Genomic DNA, 17,772 nt, shown 5'->3' with positions numbered 1-17,772 from the left:
TATGCACCCCCACAGTAGAACAAGCTAGAGCTGATTTTCTCTTTAGGCCCCACACCTCTACCTGCCACCTGCTTCCTGTGACCCGCCCACAATCGATTGATCGCCATCCCCACAGCTTTGACATTGATCTCTCTTTCTTTCTGCTAGTGTTGCTCACACGCACACCCTCCCCAAACTAAGGAGAAGGCCCCGCAGGCTGCGGTGTGCCAGGCCTGACCCTTGCTGGCCTTACCTGTGCCCAGAGTACTGAAGTACCCTCCGGGGTTCTCCACTGTCCAGGCGTCGAGTCCCGTTCCTTCTCCCCATGCCCGGTGTCCTAGTCAGGGACCTCCATCCACCACGGCTCACAATGTCACCCCTCAGGCTCCCAGTGGGGGGCGACCCACACTCTTCAGCCTCCCTTCCCCTCCAGTTGTCAAGAACACATGCAGCCAAACACACACTGGTGCAATCATGTCTGCACGTACGATTCCGTACTGCCGACTGCGTTCTTCAGAGTGGCACCGTTCTCACCCCTCCCCTCACCGAGCCCATCCTCCATGCCTCACAGGCCCTCACCGGCCCTCCGCTACCGAGTCTGAGCTCTCAAGATGCCGTTGCCCGTTGGATCCCTCGGAGAGACCGTGCTCTCAGAAGAGTAGACCCGCTGTACCAGCTCTGCTAAGCTCTTCCTTGGTCTCGGGGGGCTGGGGCTGGGGCTCAAAGATGACCTCAGGGCAGTCGTCTCCAGTCTGCACCCACCCTCCGTGGCCTCAGAGATTTGGGGGTCCATGATAATTTGAAATTATGTTATGCATCATGACCGCAAACTTCCAAGCCAAGGAACTGAGTCCCATGAAGACTTTGGTTCCACAGAAGCAGCCGCAACAGTTACTCTGTGGTTGTTCTCTCTCTCTCTCTTTTATACATGTATGTGTGTGTGTATATGTATGTGTGTATATAGATGAGAAACTTAAGTGACAGATTAGATATATACTACATACATAAAACCTGTCACAGAAGTATGCCAATTCATCTTTTTACACGTGGGTGAATTAGCTCAGTAAATGACTCATAACTGTGTTTGGATGAATGGTCCAAGGAACGGAGGACCAGGGATGCCTCCTCCTGACCTCCTCTCGGTCCATCTGTTCTTGCAGATCCTGGACGAATGGTTTGGCCGGACTGTCATCTGCTCTTGCACGAAGCTGAGCTACGAGCATGCACAGAGTATGATCGAAAGCCCCACCCAGCCTGTCCCCAAGGAGACGCTGCCCCCCATCTCCCAAGAGCACACGAGCCAGGAGGTGCACCAGGCTGTCTTGAATCTCCACAGCATCGCAAGGGAGCTACGCAGACAGCGCTTTGTGGGCGGCGCGCTGCGCCTGGACCAGGTCAGTCACTGCCCTTCTGGGTGCAGCTAACAGTGTGGCCCCTTTGTGGTGAGACGCAGCCCAGCCTTCCTCTGCTTTCCCCGTCACTGCACTGAAATGGGCTTCTCCAAGGTTGTCCAGTACAAACCCCACCCACCTTCCAACTCCACAGCACCCTGGGCCTAAGGTGAGCCAAGGCCAACAAAAGGAATGTCTGGGCGACTCTGGAGCCAAAATGCCATTGGCCCTTCCCTGTTGAGGTGGCTCCTGGCATGGGTTCTCCCTGCGGGGCTGCACCTCAGGGCCCTGCTGGATGCAGGTGGTACCAGGAAGTTAAGAAAGCAGCTTGATCCTGAGGCTTGAAAAACAAAAGAAGTTCTTCTGCTTTCCTATTGCTTGTCTCCAAAAAGAATCATTTGCTTTCTGATTTCAGATGAGCACAGGCAAAATATTGTGGGTTGACTTCCAGACCGCTGCAATTAAGCAAGTTACGTGAATCTGTTTCCCAGGACAGGGAAATGATGATGACATTATACCGTCATCTATTAAGTGTGAGACCAAAAATTTTTGAATGTTTCGAGAATAATCAAAATGTGACGCACAGCAAGGACAGAGCACGCGCTGTTGGCAACATGGTGCCCACATGGACGTGCTCAGCACAGGGCTGGCACAAGCCGGCCATATGTCCAGGAGGAAAGGGCCCCTGTTTGTGTGAAGCACAGTAAAATGAGGTCCAAGCGGGCTTCCAAAAGTTCGGGGGAAATGGAATGAAAAGAGAATAGAATTTCTCCATGAACTTTTGGAAGCCCCTTAGATGCCTTCTTCATAAGGGGCAGAGGACTCAGGCAGCTGGAGGACGTTGGCTCCTGGAGAAACCAGTGTCCCAGGAGGGTAGCTGACAGCCTTGCCAGGCAGCTGTCACATGACTTGGATCGGGATTCCTTGGCCGAGAGTTGGTGGTTTTAGGATCTATGAATTTCCTCATTATTTGAATTTCCTCATTATTTCCTCATTAGAGTATAGGCTGGAGCCTGTGTCTGTGTTGTGGGGTGGGGTGATTTTCTCTTTTATGTCTTACCCAAATCCCAAGAGCCGCCTCAGCTTCCCTGGTTTCACAGGTGGGGGTTGGAGGGTGGTGGAAGGGTGGCCGGATCCCTGTCTGTGATGCAGATGAGGTGGGCAGCAGGACGGCAGGGTGCTTCTCTCTCCAGGATGCTTCCCCTTGCGCTCCCTGCAGAGACCAGCTTTCACAAAATGCTGCACTGCAAGTGCAGGGCTAGATTCTTCCCCAGCTCAGGGTCCTCAGCAGCCCCAGGGCAGGTAGGTGTTCTGAGCAGTCCTGTCCTCATACAGCTCCCTCCCTACTATGGAGGTCAGCAAGGCCTAGGAGTACCCAGCAGCTCATCCCCACCTTCATGATAATCTGGGGGCCGGGAAGTAGCCCTCCGTTCATCCTCACCTGCAGCCTACTGGTTGTCAGGATGCCCTGACAGGATGTCAGGATGTCACTGGACTTCTCTTTTGGTGTTGTCTGCCTCTCTCCGTGTGTCTCCACACAGGCCTTTGCAGAAGCTCTTGCTCGGGGCAGCCCGTTAGGGTTAGTACTACCCAGGTCTCTGCCACCCTCACCGTACTCTGGCCACACCGCCTCCCTGAGCGGATTCTTGGGACCTTAACTACTAATTGGCTGCTGATGGCGCCCTCTCTGGCTCATTGAGCCTCCCCAGCCACCTTCTGCATACTTCCTGTATGGCTCAGAGCCAGGCCAGCCAGGGTTCAGCCTGGTCTCTAAAGCAGGCGGCTTCAAACTATGGCCCGTGGGCCACATGCGGCCCACCAAGGACATTTATCTGGCCCATAGGGTGTTTTTCCCCCCATTTTTTTTACTTCAAAATAAGATATGTGCAGTATGCACAGGAATTTGTTCATAGTTTTTTTAAAACTGTAGTTCAGTCCTCCAGTGGGTCTGAGGGACAGTGAACTGGCCCCCTGTTTAAAAAGCTTGAGGAGCCCAGCTCTAAAGTCTAGAAGTGACGACGCAGGTGAGTAATTTATGTTCTAGGGCTAGCACAGAGCTGGTCCCTGTGAAATGCAGGTTCAGTGAGTCCAGACATCCCTCTTTTCCAAACTGCAGGCCCTCCATCCTAACATCAGCTCTTCTCGGCACACTCCTGCCCTTCTGTGGGTTCCATGATTCACTGTAATGTCTCACAAGGCTCATGCGTCGTACTGACAACTAAGTACTTCATTGGAAGAGTAACAGGGTACAACTCAGGATAAGGAACAGCGTAGGAGCCAGTTCTTGATCAGGACACCAGCTTCTTGCCCTCTGTCACTGGGCCCTGCTGGGTCCTTCTCAGACAAATGTTACAACTCCGTGGGTTGGCAAGCCCCCGGCAGCCACCTCAAACTGGTCTTGTTCCTGCCAACTTGTGCTGCCGCCGTCGCTGTTGTCGCTCTTGCCACCTCCCGTCACTTCACTCTCTCTGGCTCCTGGGTCTAGTTGGCTCTCAGCACTGGTGCCCAGGTCACAAAGCACTCACAGCTCCCTGCTTTTCTTTCTTGGTGGAAGTGAGATACCCCTCTCCACTTGTGGGATTGGCTCCCTTTAAGCCTAGCTCTACAGCACAACTGGCCAGTGCTCACGTTAGGGTTCTGTAGGACTTATTTGCATGGCCCCACTGAATCAGCGTGGGGGATTCAGGCCAGGAAGGGATTGAAGGGCCATATTAAGAGCTCACTGCCCTGCTTCATGACATGCCAGGGGGCATCAAAGGTTCGTAGACATTTCTTAAATCTTTTAATTTCATTTTTCTATGAATTTTTGGACGCCTTCTCATACTCGTGCCCAGGGTCGATCACACTCACTCCCCAGCCTGCCTGTGCCAGCTGTGTTGCATTGTCATTGTGATTGACACTAGGTGGACTAATGACGCCAGAGCTTAAAAAGGGAAGCTGTCCTTTTCTGTGAAAACAAAGTTAAAAATCTGCTGTGTCAAAGTGTGGTGAAGAAACCAGATGGTGCCCGGCGATCAGAAAGTATAGCATCTGGGGTCTGAAAGGCTTGTTTTCTAAAGTAGGTGTCAACTGAGTCCACAGGGAAGAAGCACCACACCAGCCTGTGTGACCCAGTCTGAAGAAGGGAATGGGGCCAGAGCTTCAACTGTGACCGTCTGGGTTGCGGAAGGCTGTGGGTGACATGAATTCCATCTCTAGGAACCCCCTCTGCCCGTAGTTGAGGAATGTGCACAGCCTTGCTACTGTTACGGAAAGCATGGTCAAGTCAATGACGGCAGGTGGAGCTAGTTTAAAATGGGAGCCCTACCATTTGATCTCCCTTTGGACCCATTTTAGAGTTGTTTCGGTTCTTGATACCTTCCGTTTCTCTTTGATTGAGGTTTTTCTGTGGTTAGCCTCGTCATTGTTGTTGAGTGTTTTGATTCGTTTGCATTGTATGGTTTTGTATGATTGTGTTGGTTTGGCATGATTTTCTGTATATGAAATCCAAGACAGAGCTATAGAGACGGTAACTGGACCAATAATTGCCTAGGGGCCTGGCAGGGGATGGGGAGCTAATAGCAATGAGCATGAGAAGAAAATGTTCTGAAATAGACTGCAGAGATGATTACACAATTCTTCTTGATGTGATTACACGATTAAATTGTCTGATAAGTGAAGGATATGCCAATAAAACTATTTTTTAAATCTGGTGTAGGAAACCAGCCTGTGCAGGGTTTCTGGGGCTATACATCTTTATAGGAGAAGACAGCCTCATCTTTCTCCCAAGGAGTGGCTGGTGGTCTTGAAACACCAACCTCTCCTGGGCTAGCAGCCCAGTGTTTGCACCATTGTGCCACCAGGGAACCCTGCTATAGGGTCAGGCAGCTGTGTAAAAGTAGAGAGACCAGGAAGTTCAAGAAGAATTATGTGCTTAGGTTGCTTTACAGATTCTTCTAAAGATGAAGAAGCAATGAAATAGACACAATGAATTATTTAAACTCTCTGCCATCAAGGCAATTCTGACTCATAGCGACCCTATCAGACAGGGTAGAACTTCCCCAGTGGGTTTCTGAGACTGTTACCCTTGACAGGAGTAGAAAGCTCTATCGTTCTCCTTGGAAGTGAGTGACTGGTAGTTTCAAACTGCTTGTGCCTAGCAGCCCAAACCGTAACCGCTCCTCCACCAGGGCTCCTCGTCAAGAGAGAGGTGTAGAAAAAGTCAGGAGTGAGCCCGACTGCTGGCCGTTGTGCTCTGCCAGCATGTCTTAGAATTAGCACTCTGCTGTTGAAAACGATGCTAGGTAGCATTGCCTCGGCCCACTCCGTTTTCAATCTAGCAAGCCCGAGTTCCAGAAGTCTCAGTGATTTGCTTACATGCAGGAAACCCAGATAGCTCTTTGTAAAAGTACCTCCATTTACCCCATGCTGACTTAAGAGGGAAAAGTTTTCTTGGGGGGCCCAGGGGTGGTCTTTAAAAGTCCTAATTAGGTTCCAGTTAATTAAGGTTTGAGAATAATGAATCTGCCTCCTTGGAGCCGGTTTCAGTGGTTCCCACTCTCGAGGGAGAAGTGCCAGGGAAGCCCGCTGGGGAGATTGTGCAGGAGTCAGCTGCCCGGCCCCATGCGGACATCCCCACGTTCGTTCTCAGACTTCTGGCGCTCACCCTCCTCCCTTCGGGCATGTTCATCTGGAGTTGCTCTCGGGCGCTTTGTCTGCCCCAGTTCTCTGTGCCCCTGGCTGTGTGCCGTCCCGTCGAGTCGCTTCCCCCGTGGCAGCCTCAACCTGCCCAGCCCTGCGCTGTCCTCGCCTTTGTGCCTTGTTCGGGCCCATTGGTGTAGCCACTCTGTCACTCTGGCTCCTTGAGGGCCTTCCTCCTCGTCACTTTCCCTCCTCTTTACCAGTGGAGCCTGGTGGTGTAGTGGTTACACGTTGGGCTGTGTGATCTGCATGGTTGGCAGTTCAAAACCACCAGCAGTTCCAACGCAGAAAGACTGGATTTTCTATTCTGGGAAACAGTCACAGTCTCAGAGCCCACAGGAAGTTGCTGTGAATCAGCATGGACTCGAAGGCAGGGAGAGCTACTTTACGAAGCACAACGTCCTTCTCTACGGACTGAGTTCTCCTGACCACATATCCGGAGTCTCACCACCTGGCCTCTGAAGAGCACTTCTGGCCATGCTGTGTCCAAGACACACGTGTTCGTCCCTTTAGTGGTCCGTGGTGCCTCCAGGGTTCTCTCCAGCGCCACAACCCAAAAATGCATGGACTCTCCCTCAGTCTTCTTTATTCAGTGTCCACCTTCACATGCAAATGAGGCCACTGAAAACACCATGTTTGGATCAGCAGGGGCACCTGAGTCCTCAGAGTAACATCCTTGCTTTTCAGTGCTCTAAAGAGGTCGTGCGCTACAGATTTACCTAATGCAACTGGTCGTTTGAAGTCTTGCAGCTTCCATGATCATTGATTGTGGATCCAAGCAAAACAAAATCCTTTACAACGTCTACCTTTTCTCCATCGGTGATGTGACCTCTTGGTGCAGTGTGAGGATTCTGGTTTTCTTCATCTGTCCAAAGGCTGCGCCCTCGACCTTCATCAGCCAGTGCTTCCAGTCCTCACGTTGAGCATCTGCATGCTGCAGGGTGTTGCTAGGCTCTCCTCCATGCAACGGACTCTGTCTCAGTAGAGTCCAGTCACCTCACGGACTCCAGGGTTCAATCTGCTCAGCCAGCCGTGCCATCTATCCAAGGAATCAGATTGCCGTGGTGACCTTCAGGATCATGAAGGGAGAACCGTGGGTGTGTGCCTGTTTGCTGAATCAAGGAACAGAGACTCTAATTACCTTTTGGTGACCAGTGGGACATATAGCACCCACTTTCCACCTCTTGGGTTTAGTGGGAAACCCTTAGCCCACTTTCAGTGCATGCTGCCATACTGCATGAGCACAAAGAAGGAGGCCTCATCCAAACAACCACCCCCACCCCGCACCAAAAACTTCACGGGACATATATGCCCCACAAGAAAATTATTTTATTTTTGTCCCAGTACTGAAACCACCTGGTTTCAACAAAAAAATGCAAGCAGAAAAGAAGAACCCAGCGCCTGATTAGTGGGCATCTGGGCAGTCATGTCAGCTCTCAGGTGGCCTCCGGGGAGTGTTGCTGAGTGCCCCCCACCAGCTCTGGCTCTGAGGGGCATCACGTGACAGAGTGAAGCTGCTCCCCTGGGCTTTCTAGGACGTGGTCCTGATGAGGAGCACCCTGATGGTCCAGTACTTAGCTCAAGCTCACCAGCCACTCATCAGGAGAACAGCCTTGGAAACCCCAAGGGTCCATGTCACTCGGTGCTGGAGGATCGAGACCACCCTGGGCAGCAGTGAGTTTGGATTGAGTTCTAATCACCTTCACAGCAGTAGATCGCCAGCTCTTGCTTCTGCTGAGTGGGAACCACCAACCTTCCTGCTCCAGATCTCCCGCCCCACCCAGAGCGCTCACTCAGGGGCATGCTCACTGGCTGCTCTGTCACGCCGCCCTGCAGTGCGCGCACCAGTGCCAGGTGCTATCCCCACAGTGTAACAGCACTGCAGCCTCCCTGTGGCTCCTGCGTCCACTGCTCCCTTTCCCAAGCCTCATGAACTTGGTCCTCGGGTACATGCTGCCTTTTGCGTCTCAGCGGGTTGATGATTCCAAAGGAGCCCACACCGCCCTGGTGCTGTACAAGCCAATCTCACTGCCATGGAGGGATTCCGACTAAGCTCTCCCGTAGTCTAGAGGAGAGCTTGCCCTGTGGGCTTCCAAGACTACGTCTGTGGGAGGAGAAGGCAGCATCTTTCTCCCTCAGGGTGGCCTGTCGTTCTGGTTAACCATCCAACAGGTAGCCCATGTTGCCCTTGGAGACCTGCCAGTGTTGGCCTGAAAGTTGAGTCACAGGAGGGAGTTCAGTTCCAGGTCTGCAGGACGAGGGGTGCCGCCATCTCTGGCCAGCCTGGTCTTTTATTATGATTTTGATTTCTGCTCCCCATGGTCCCTCCCACTCTATCCAAATGTGATCCTTTTCCAAGCATTTGCAGTGGTGGCTAGTTTTCCGTGTCTTGGGAAGCAGAGGTGTGTGGCCCTTGGCCCACTGGGTTAGCTGTTCACCTGGGTTTTCACCGGTGGTCTTGGTGCTAAGCGGGGAGAGCCCAGTCATTGCAGCTGGCATGGCCACGCACACACTTTCAGGACTCCAGTCCCTGCTCACCAGAGTGCCCTGTGTTGCGCCCATTGACCTTGGCGTCCCCTGAGACGATGGTCCTGTGTGCCCGCCCCGGAAACTCATTTGCTCAAGGTGTCTGGTGACAGCCGACCTTGCTGCATCGTTTCTCTGCTGGACCTGACTCTCGGGTGTATTTGCATAGAATTGGTATTTTCCAGTGCAGGTGGACACATAGGTAGGCCTGTCCTGTCAATGGGAGCTGGCATCCCCCTGTCCCCGCCCCACACTGCTCCGCTGTGTGTCTGGCGCCTGTGCTTCCACTCGGACATGGCGTGGTCTTCAGCTCCAGCACCCTCCCCAAGTCTTCCTTTGCCTCCTTCACTGGCAAAGATCATAGACTTTTCAAGTGTCCCAAAATAGTAGTCCTCTTTTGAAGAATTCTCTTGAAATTTCCTTCTTTTCCTAACCACTTAAAGCATCAAAAAACCATTCATGACTCATGGGCAGACTCGGCCCGTGGGTCAGAGCATGCCGACCCACCTCCTGCAGTTCAACCCCATTACCCAGTCAGCACCTAGCAGCTCCTCTTGACTGCTCTGGGGATCTGGGCTGGGTCAAGAACAGTTGTGCAGTTTGCTCACTCTCGGGGTGGCTTCATGCAATTACGGTAAGTAAATGACTCCCCTAATTGGTGCCATGCTTAGCAGGTACAGTTGGAGGCTTGGAGGAGAGGAATGAATCCGTTTAGCACTACTTCCCTCACCCCATTTACAGGCCAGTGGCTGTAATTAGCCCGGTGCAGGTGGAGTGGCGGTTCTAACTCCCCATCTCTGTGAGCTCGCTGCCTCTGCCTGGGCCTCCATCCTGTCCATCATTTCCCAGGACCCACTCAGAGCGATGATGGCCCTGCTGTTTTGTAGAATACCACCGGGGAGAGCCACACATGGAAAAGAGGTCCAAGGAAGCTCCCTGCCCCACCCCAGGCCGTGCCGAATACAGCCATGGATTTGGGAAAACCATGGGTTGGAAGTGTCTAAGAATGTTTTCTGGTCTGTCTCTGCAATACAGTTGCTTTCAAGAAAAGAGCATGTACATTTGTTGTACAGTTAGATTGCTTGCTTGGCTATTAACCCAAAAGCTAGAAGTTTGAGGTCACCCAGATGCTCCTCAGAAGAATGGCCCGGTGGTCTACTTTCAAAATAACAGCACAGTTCTATCCAGATTTGCATTCATGACATGTCCTTAAGTTAAAAATGACAGGGAGAGATGGTTGGAAGCAGGAGCCTCTTGCTGAATTGAGACCAGGGAGCAGCCCTGCCCCCAGCCGCACTGCACTCTCCTCTCCCTCCTCCGCGGGAGCTTCCAGGGAACCCCATTTGTACTAGGAATGGTGCTGACAACTAGCTGTTGAATATTCACATCTTAAAGAACCACTTTTTGTTGTTCCTACCGCCAGAGTATAATACCTTTCGGGCAGCGTTTAGATTTGCCTGACATGAGTAATTTTAAGAAAACCCAACTGAATTAAGGCTAAAGCAGACCGTCACCCACCATCAAGAATTGCTATGCATTTCTTTAGGGCAGTGTCTGTCACACATACCCCCAAACTGCTAGAAGTTCAGAGCTCCCACTTGTCGACAGCACCTTTCTTCTGCCATGGAGACGGTGCTGGAATCATTGATGCCCACAGAATAGACTTCTCTTGATGTCATCATCCTCATGCTGGAGCGTTCTCCATTGATACACACCCATCTCGTGTTTACAGTAAGACCCTAGGCGTGAATCTGTGCACCCTTGGACCAGCAATGGGACTCGGCACCAGGCCAGCTCGGAGGCCTCTGCGGAGGAGAGTGGGGCCAGGTACTGCTTCAGAGATTCAAAACTGCAGTCCTGTGTTCGGCAGGACACGGCACAGGCATTCCCAGTTGGCAGAATCCTTCCTGTAGGGGCGAGAGCTGGGTCTGCTGACTGAATCTCCATTTCTTAGGGAATAAGAGGGAACCGTGTCTCTGCATGCAATGTGAGTGTGTTCTCATCTTGCCTGGACCCACACTCCGTGTCCATGGAAGCTGCAGTCGAGGAGTCAAGGGCACATCTGTTGCACGAGGTCTCCTGAATGTGAGCCTGACTCCAGCGCCTCAGAGGCAGGGAGAGCTGGCCCAGGAAGGAGGGGCACTGACGAGGAATGGTATGCTGAATGGCGGCGAACAACAAACCAATCTGCCGTGGAGGAAACGCAACTAGTGTGCTCTGTCGAAGCCAGGCTGTCAGGAGAACAGGGTCTGGAGGGGACGTCGTGCGCAGCACAAAGGGAGGCGGCCCTCTACCTACCAGACGGATCGGCACACAGGCCGCAGCAGGGAGCAGAGCGGCCCACGTCAGTTGTGAGGGTGGCACAGGACCGGGTTGTCTCGTTCCGCTGCACTTGGGGTCTCTAGGAGGTGGCGTCAACCCAGAGTCCCCTCACCCAAGAGGGACCCCAAGCGAGGCAGCGGCTTAGGTGCTGGGCTGCCAACCACAAGGCCAGTGGCCCAAACCCACTGGCTGCTGTGAGGGAGAAAGAGCAGGTTCTCTGGTCCCTTCAAGGGGCACACCGTCTTGGGAACCACTGCAGCGTCCTGTGAATTGGGATCACCTCAGTGGCAGCGGGTATATTTGGGTTTTAAAGCACAATCAAGAACAAACCAAACACTTTGCCTGCTTCTGTTTAAACTGTGCCTGTCAAGTTGATCCCAACTCACGAGGGAGGCCCACTGCCCCCTAGGGTTTCCAAGGCCGGCCTCGTTGAGGACGCAGCCGCCACACCTTTCTCCGACGCAGAGGCCGGCACGGTCCGACCACTGATGGTCTGCGGAGCAATTGAGCTCTTAACCGCCAAGCCACGTAGGCCCCTTGAACTGTGTGTCATCCTAACCCCAGCCTCCTGTGGGCACTGATCACTACTGGTGGCATGTTGGCACTCACATAAAAAACAGTCTGTATCGTTAAGCGTCAGAAGAGTTTGCTGAGCAGCTGGTTATTATAACCCTGGACCCTTCCTGAACGTGCTCTTCCTCTGGGTGTGTCGCATAGCCTCTCAGGCCACTTACTTGTGATTTCCAAAAATGAGAAGGAACAGGAGCGGTATCTCCCACCCTTCAGTGGGCAGGTGTTTCTTGAGTTCCTGTGGGGTTGGAAAGACTGCTCCTGGTTCCGTGCGGCGTCTCAGGCAGCGGGGGACTCTGGGGATCCTTACTGGCATCGGCCGCGGCTTGTTTCCCCTTGGTGTCTTCACCCCGCACCCTGCTTGTCTTTGAGCAGACACTTCGAGTCCTCTCGGTGACACTTTAACGTGTCAGAACAAGGGTGTCACTTGAAGGTCTGCAGCCACGGTGTGTCCCTCGCCTCGCTGGGGTGCCTGCGACTGACACGTGAGTGAGGAGGACGCGGCCCTCAGGGCTGCCAACCAGGAACGCAAACCCGTCTGCCAAACTGTTCCTTAGACGGGAGGGTGGCAAGACTTTGTCTCATCTACTTTGGACATGTTGCCAGCTGGGGACTGGTCCTTGGAGAAGCACGCAGTCATGCTGGGCAAAGCCAGAAGGTCAGTGAAAAAGAAGAAGGCCTCCGAACGAGATGGTCTGACACAATGGCTGCAACTGTGGGCTCACACCGGTGGTGAGGATTTGAGGCTGGTGCAGGCCCGGCCAGTGCTTTGTTCTCTTGTACAAGGGCCACACGAATCAGGACGGACTCGATGGCATCCAGCAGCCATGGTGAGAGTGGTTGGCACTCATCTGTAGCCTGAAGGTTGGCCTGCTGGACCCACTCAGATTTGCTGCCCAAGAAAAGGCCTGTCAGTCGGCTGCCGTAGAGAGCAGAACCAGCTCTCAGAAACCTCCAAGTGGAGAAAGAAGCATGTGTTCAGATGGAAGCATCGGAAAAGGAAGGTGAGGCAGAGGCCCAGGTAAGCCAGGAGGGGCCCCCACGGAGGCTGGGAACCCCAAGGGCTAGCAGCCGAGACACCAATACAGGTTGTTGACTGTAGGCTGCAGCCTAGACATCGTTTGGCTCTTGAACTTCCATCATCGCTGGGAACACCTGAGAAGCCCACCTTGCCCAAACCTAAGTGGTCTGATTTTGAGCCGTTGCCCCAGGCCTGTGGCGTTCCAGACGAGCTCTGTTCTCAGCTGTGGCTCCATGTGACGCGCACAGGAAATCATCTCTTCTGCCAGGTCTTAGCTGAAGGACCAGAAGAGCAGAGCCGAGAAAACAACCCGGAGCGAGCAGCTCTGTCGTCCCCGTCGACGTGGGCTGGCACTGATGAGCGAGCGGCCCCCTCCGCACTGGTCTTTTCTGAGGATGCTGCCGGGGGCCTGTGGGCCGGGGCTACAGCCCAAAAGGAAAGCTGTGCTTGTGTGAGGGCATTCTCACATGTGGTGACGAATCAGGGGGCTCCCCTCCTTTAAAATAAAACTAAGGCTTGGATGTTTGATGGCCTGCCAGAGGATTCAGGGTTTAGAACAAGGTATATAACGAGACCTTCTCAAGGCGGAGCTGCCTGGACAGGTGTGAGGAGCCGGAAACATCAGCACCTCAGGGACTGGCAGTGGCTCTGATACTCCCCAGGCCCTTCTGTATTTGGTTCTGGACCCCCGTGACCCCTGGGGGAGCCTGGACGGCCCAGGACCCCTAGGAAGTTGCCCCTCGAGTTTGTCAGCTGCCTTGCTCGCCAGCATGGGAAAGCGGGGATCTCATTCCAGGGGAATGAGCTGGTACCAGCTGCTGGCCCCTCCCCCAAGACGGGGCTGGAGAGGTTGGGGGTGCCAGCCCAGTGCCCGCTCTGCAAAAGGAAGCTCCGAGTCAGTCTGCCCGCAGTTGCCGGGCTTCCTGAGAACGGCCAACCCCCATCACCACTGGAGCAGGGTGGGTGCCCAGGTGACTCTTAAACCAAAGGCCGGAGCCTTTCGGGAGGAGAGATCTAGTGGGGGACAAAGGGCTGGCCTGCTGTAAAGGTGACGCAGGAGAAAGTTCGAAAAGCAACTGACTGCCAACCCATCCCTGTTCTCAGAGACACAGGCATCTCAGAGCCCTGCCTCTGGATTCATTGTGCTCCGACTCACCCACCCTCACCCCAGTCTTTGCATTCTCAGGACTCGCTGCCCAACCCCACCCCCACCCCCATGTCATACCCACGTCACTCGACGAGGAGCCAAACAGCCACGTAAGAGACATGGAATTCTCTGACGTTCGTAGAACCTGGGCTGGGGAACACAGCCTCACAGCTGACCATCGATTTCAGCCATGACTGCCTCTTGGGGCATACCCAGCTAGCCTCCCACTGCCGAAGCCAGAGCGCTCTGCCCTTTCCGAACTCCGCCGCCAGGCCAGGTTCCCCAAAAGGTTTGGGGGTCAAGACACAGGCTCACTCGTGGCTCAGTCATTCTCTGAGCATGCCAGCTCCCAGCTGGGACCGCCATTATGTCACCAACAAGGGGAGACCTCATTCCCAGCCTGGGCCCACATTCTGTGGTGGCTTGTTGAGCCTTGTGGCAACTCCGTGTGGTCTCTTCTTTCTTCACCTGGTGTCCCACAGCGCTGCCTGTGCGCACAGACTGGCCTGCCACTGCAGCTCACACAGCCTTCCCACTCATCCACACCTCCCTCCCGCCCTCCCCTGTGCATAGCCAGCACCTCTCTGCACCCCACACTTCCCCACAAGCTCCCTCCCGCCTGGACACCTCAGGGTGGCCAGCGCCATCTTCAATGGTTTCATTTTCTGCCCCGGCTCCTGCCCTCCCAGCTGGTGCCCTGAGTTAAAAGCTGCCTTCCCTCGCTCACCCACCAGCTGCGTGTGGGGTGAGGCCCAGGAGGTCACACCATGCGTCATTGGATGGCCCACGCCTGTGGCTGAGAGCTGATGGCGCCCATATAGGCATCTCAGGCTCATGGTGCCAAAGGGCACTGCCCACAGCCTGGGACCGGAACATGCCTGCCCTGTTGCTCCTCGGGGACCCCAGGTTCTTAGAGTCTCACACTGTCCACAGCTTGTTTGCTTTTGTAACGTGTGTTAAAACACAGGAAAATAAGCTTTTAAAACTACTGCTCATGCTTTTAAAGCATGCTCCTTTTCATTAAACATCACACACACTTTTTAAAAGTATATTTTGGGGACACACTGTTAAGAACCCAGGAAAGTTGGTGGTGCAGGCCCTCCCAGGGGCCTCGAGGGGAAAAGGCCTGGCAGTCTGTCCCCCACTCCCTCCCAGGATGTACTCCACACTCCCTGCCATCAAGCCGAAGCTGACCCACAGCGACGACCCTACAGGACAGGGCAGAACTGCCCCTGTCGGTTCCCAATACCAGAGTAGACATGCCCATCTGACCTGCGGAGTGGCTGGTGGTTTTGAGCGGCTGACCTTGTGGTTTACGGCCCAGTGCATAGACTCTACCGCCAAGGCTCCAGGATCCCAAAGCCTGGCCCTTTTTAGAGGTTTTGATGCGAACTGTCAGAGACTCTTCCGGGCAGGGGCAAGTACTTGAAGCGCCCACAGTCAGACAGTAAGAGCAGGTTGCCACTGCTTCTCCCCAGCTGCAAGTCTCTCTGAGGCAACGGCAGGTAGGTCTGTGGTGTACGAGCTTGACCACAGGGTGTCCCCCAGCCAGGTAGAGGACAACGGGGTTGTTCCCAGTTGCAGCCAGTTAGGAAGGGACTTGGCAAGGTTCATGGAGAAATGGGAATAGGAGAGAAAGAAATCACTCCACTTACTTTCAGAAGCCTCCTCCCCTGAATACGGCCACTGAAAGCACCTGCCTGCGAGACCCGTGTGCTGGCTAGCCTTCACTCCAGCACATGCCTCAGATGGGGCTGCTGGACACTGGCCGACACAGCTCCCGGGTTAGGACGTCCAGCTTAGGCAGCTCCCGCCTGCCCTTTCCTGCAGTGTAAATTGGCCCTCACTAGGAAAGGATTGCACCCAGCCCAGCCCAGCTCTGCCCTCAACCAAACCTTCGTCACAGTGGCCTTCGCTCGGGGCGTGCAGAAGCTACTGTGTTGATTGCAAGCCTGTCCTTAACTGAGAACCAAAATTCCAATTTACCTACTTATTCTTTTTTTATTTCTTTAATCATTGTACTGGGGGCTCTTACGGCTCTTATCACAATCCATACATACATCCATTGTGTCAAGCACATTTGTCAGAACATTTTGTTATCAGCTCATTTTCTCCCTCCCCCACCCTCCCTCGCTCATGAACCCTTGATAATTTATCAATTTTTTTTTCATGTCTTAAACCGACTGCTGTCTCTTTCACCCACTTTTCTGTTGTCCGTCCCCCAGGGAGGGGGTTATATGTAGATCATTGTGATTGGTTCTCCCTTTCTACCCCACCTTGCCCCTACTCTTCTGGTATGGCTACTCTTGTTATTTGTCCAGAGGGGTTCATCTGTCCTGGATTCCCCACATTCTGAAAGACACAGGTAATGAACGCTTCCACAACCTGGGGACAGGTGGATTTAACTTCGTAAAACTGCTCGAGCGAGGAGCAGTCCTTGGCCCGGGGGTGGTCAGGCGTGCGTTGGTCTGGCCTAGGGGCATAAGCCATTCTGAAGGGTGTGCAGTGGTGCCCATTGCTGAGTTGCTCTCCATTTCCCCAGACATTTGGATCTTGGCCATGTTTGGGGGCATGTGTTTGCTGCGTGTAGACCTCTCTGGGTGAGGTGTCTCTTCTTCTGCCCATTTCTTTTGGTTGAGTTGTTTGCTTCCTTCTCTCTAAGTTTTGAGAGCGCTTTATGTTTGGAGACAAATCTGCTGTGATTTGTAAATATTTCCTCCTCTTTGGCTTATCTGTTCACTCTCTTGGGCGTGAATTTTTATGGTCTTTCAAAGATCAACAGTTCAGTTGATCAACTCTCCTTTGGCGCATGCTTCAGGGATCTTTGTCAAATCTAAGGAATCTTTGCCGAACCCAGGTCACCAAAATTCTTTCCTGGAAGTTGTCTGGTTCTGGCTTCCTGGGTACGTTCTCCCTTCCTTCTTAAGCCTCTCATTTCTTAGACCCAGAAGTTTCTGTTGAAAATGAATTCTAGTAACCAAGACACACACCCAAGCTGATTTGGAATGAAGTCTATCCCAGGAAGCTTCACCAGGCACAGTACCCTTGGAGGGGCCACACGCAGAGGATGGGTCTGGGCCCAAAGTCACCCGGGAGCTCCATTTGCCCCCAAACCAGGCCTCTCTAGCTGAGGAGGGCATAGCACTGATACAGCCTTCTGACCGATTCCCACACACCGTGCAGAGCCGGCATGGCAGACAGTGCCAGACCCGAGATTCTGCGGATTCCTCGCAAACACCCGTGCATGCCGGTGACTCAACCAGCCCTGCTTTAATCTCATAACCAGTGGCTTTTTAAAATTGCAGTCAACAGGGCAGCTTGCTCATTATGACAGCCACGGGGAGCCGGTGGGAAAGGAGCCGGGTGTGGGGAGGCCCGCCTGCTGCCCATGGAGGACGGGAGCTCCTGTGCGACAGGAGCCGGTAAAGCGGCCGCAGCAGCCAAGCTAAGTCGAGGGCTGCCATCTTCTGTGCACGCGGCTGAAGGGGCCAGAAACAAGTGCTGGCTGTGGACCCCGGTCAGTCGCTCCAGGGCAGATTGGACACAGTGCCCCACCCCCAGCCCCCTCTCGAGGCCCTGCTGCATGCAGGAGCCTGTGAGGAGGTCCTGCCAGTAGATGTGTTCCGGGGCACGGGAAGGGTGCACAGTAGCTGGGGACATCTCTGGCCCTGGAGGGGCTGTGTGCTCAGACATGACACTGGTGCCTTCTTGAAGTCAGCGGGGCGCCCGCCCATGGAGCCTTCCATGGGAGGAAGCAGGCTGGGGCCGTCCCTTCCTAAAGGCTCTAGCCGTCCTGGAGCGAGCATTGCGTCAAGTGACACATCAGGGAGGCCACCCAGGTGCAGCCCACTGGGCCCTCACCTGAGGACACAGAGCTGACCGGAAGGACAGAGGGCAAAGTGCTGGGGAGGTGGGATTGGAAAAGAGGGGAGGATTGGGGCCACCCCTGGTGTTTGATGTGGACAGCTGGGGAGATAAGCCCCCTTCTCAGCCCTGGGAGGAAGAGCAGGCTGAGGACCCTCGGAACTACTTAAGGTCCATCCTTTGAAGGACACTCACCTTGAAGCCCAGGGTCCCCAGTGCCTTCCAGAACCCAGTGAGCAGGACTAGAGAAGCAACGTCACGTGTTGTGTTGT

At 54.0% G+C, this 17,772-nt stretch overlaps 1 protein-coding gene across 2 annotated transcripts in view; it reads left to right on the top strand.

The window, feature by feature from the left end:
• DIS3L2 (DIS3 like 3'-5' exoribonuclease 2) overlaps positions 1–17,772 on the top strand; it is a 294,286-nt gene that overhangs the window by 236,323 nt on the left and 40,191 nt on the right. For both annotated transcript variants that reach the window (XR_012779398.1, XM_075530268.1), the window contains exon 13: positions 1,140–1,373. Coding sequence is in view for 1 of the 2 variants with exons in the window: in XM_075530268.1 (XP_075386383.1) it covers positions 1,140–1,373 (234 nt within the window). In the remaining variant the exon portion in view is untranslated. The remainder of the gene's footprint in view (positions 1–1,139; positions 1,374–17,772) is intronic.

Source organism: Tenrec ecaudatus, chromosome 13 (genome assembly GCF_050624435.1).
Source record: "Tenrec ecaudatus isolate mTenEca1 chromosome 13, mTenEca1.hap1, whole genome shotgun sequence".
Lineage (NCBI taxonomy): Eukaryota > Metazoa > Chordata > Mammalia > Afrosoricida > Tenrecidae > Tenrec > Tenrec ecaudatus.
The sequence above is the reverse complement of the archived record's forward strand: the minus strand, read 5'-3'. Positions and strand labels throughout refer to the sequence as shown.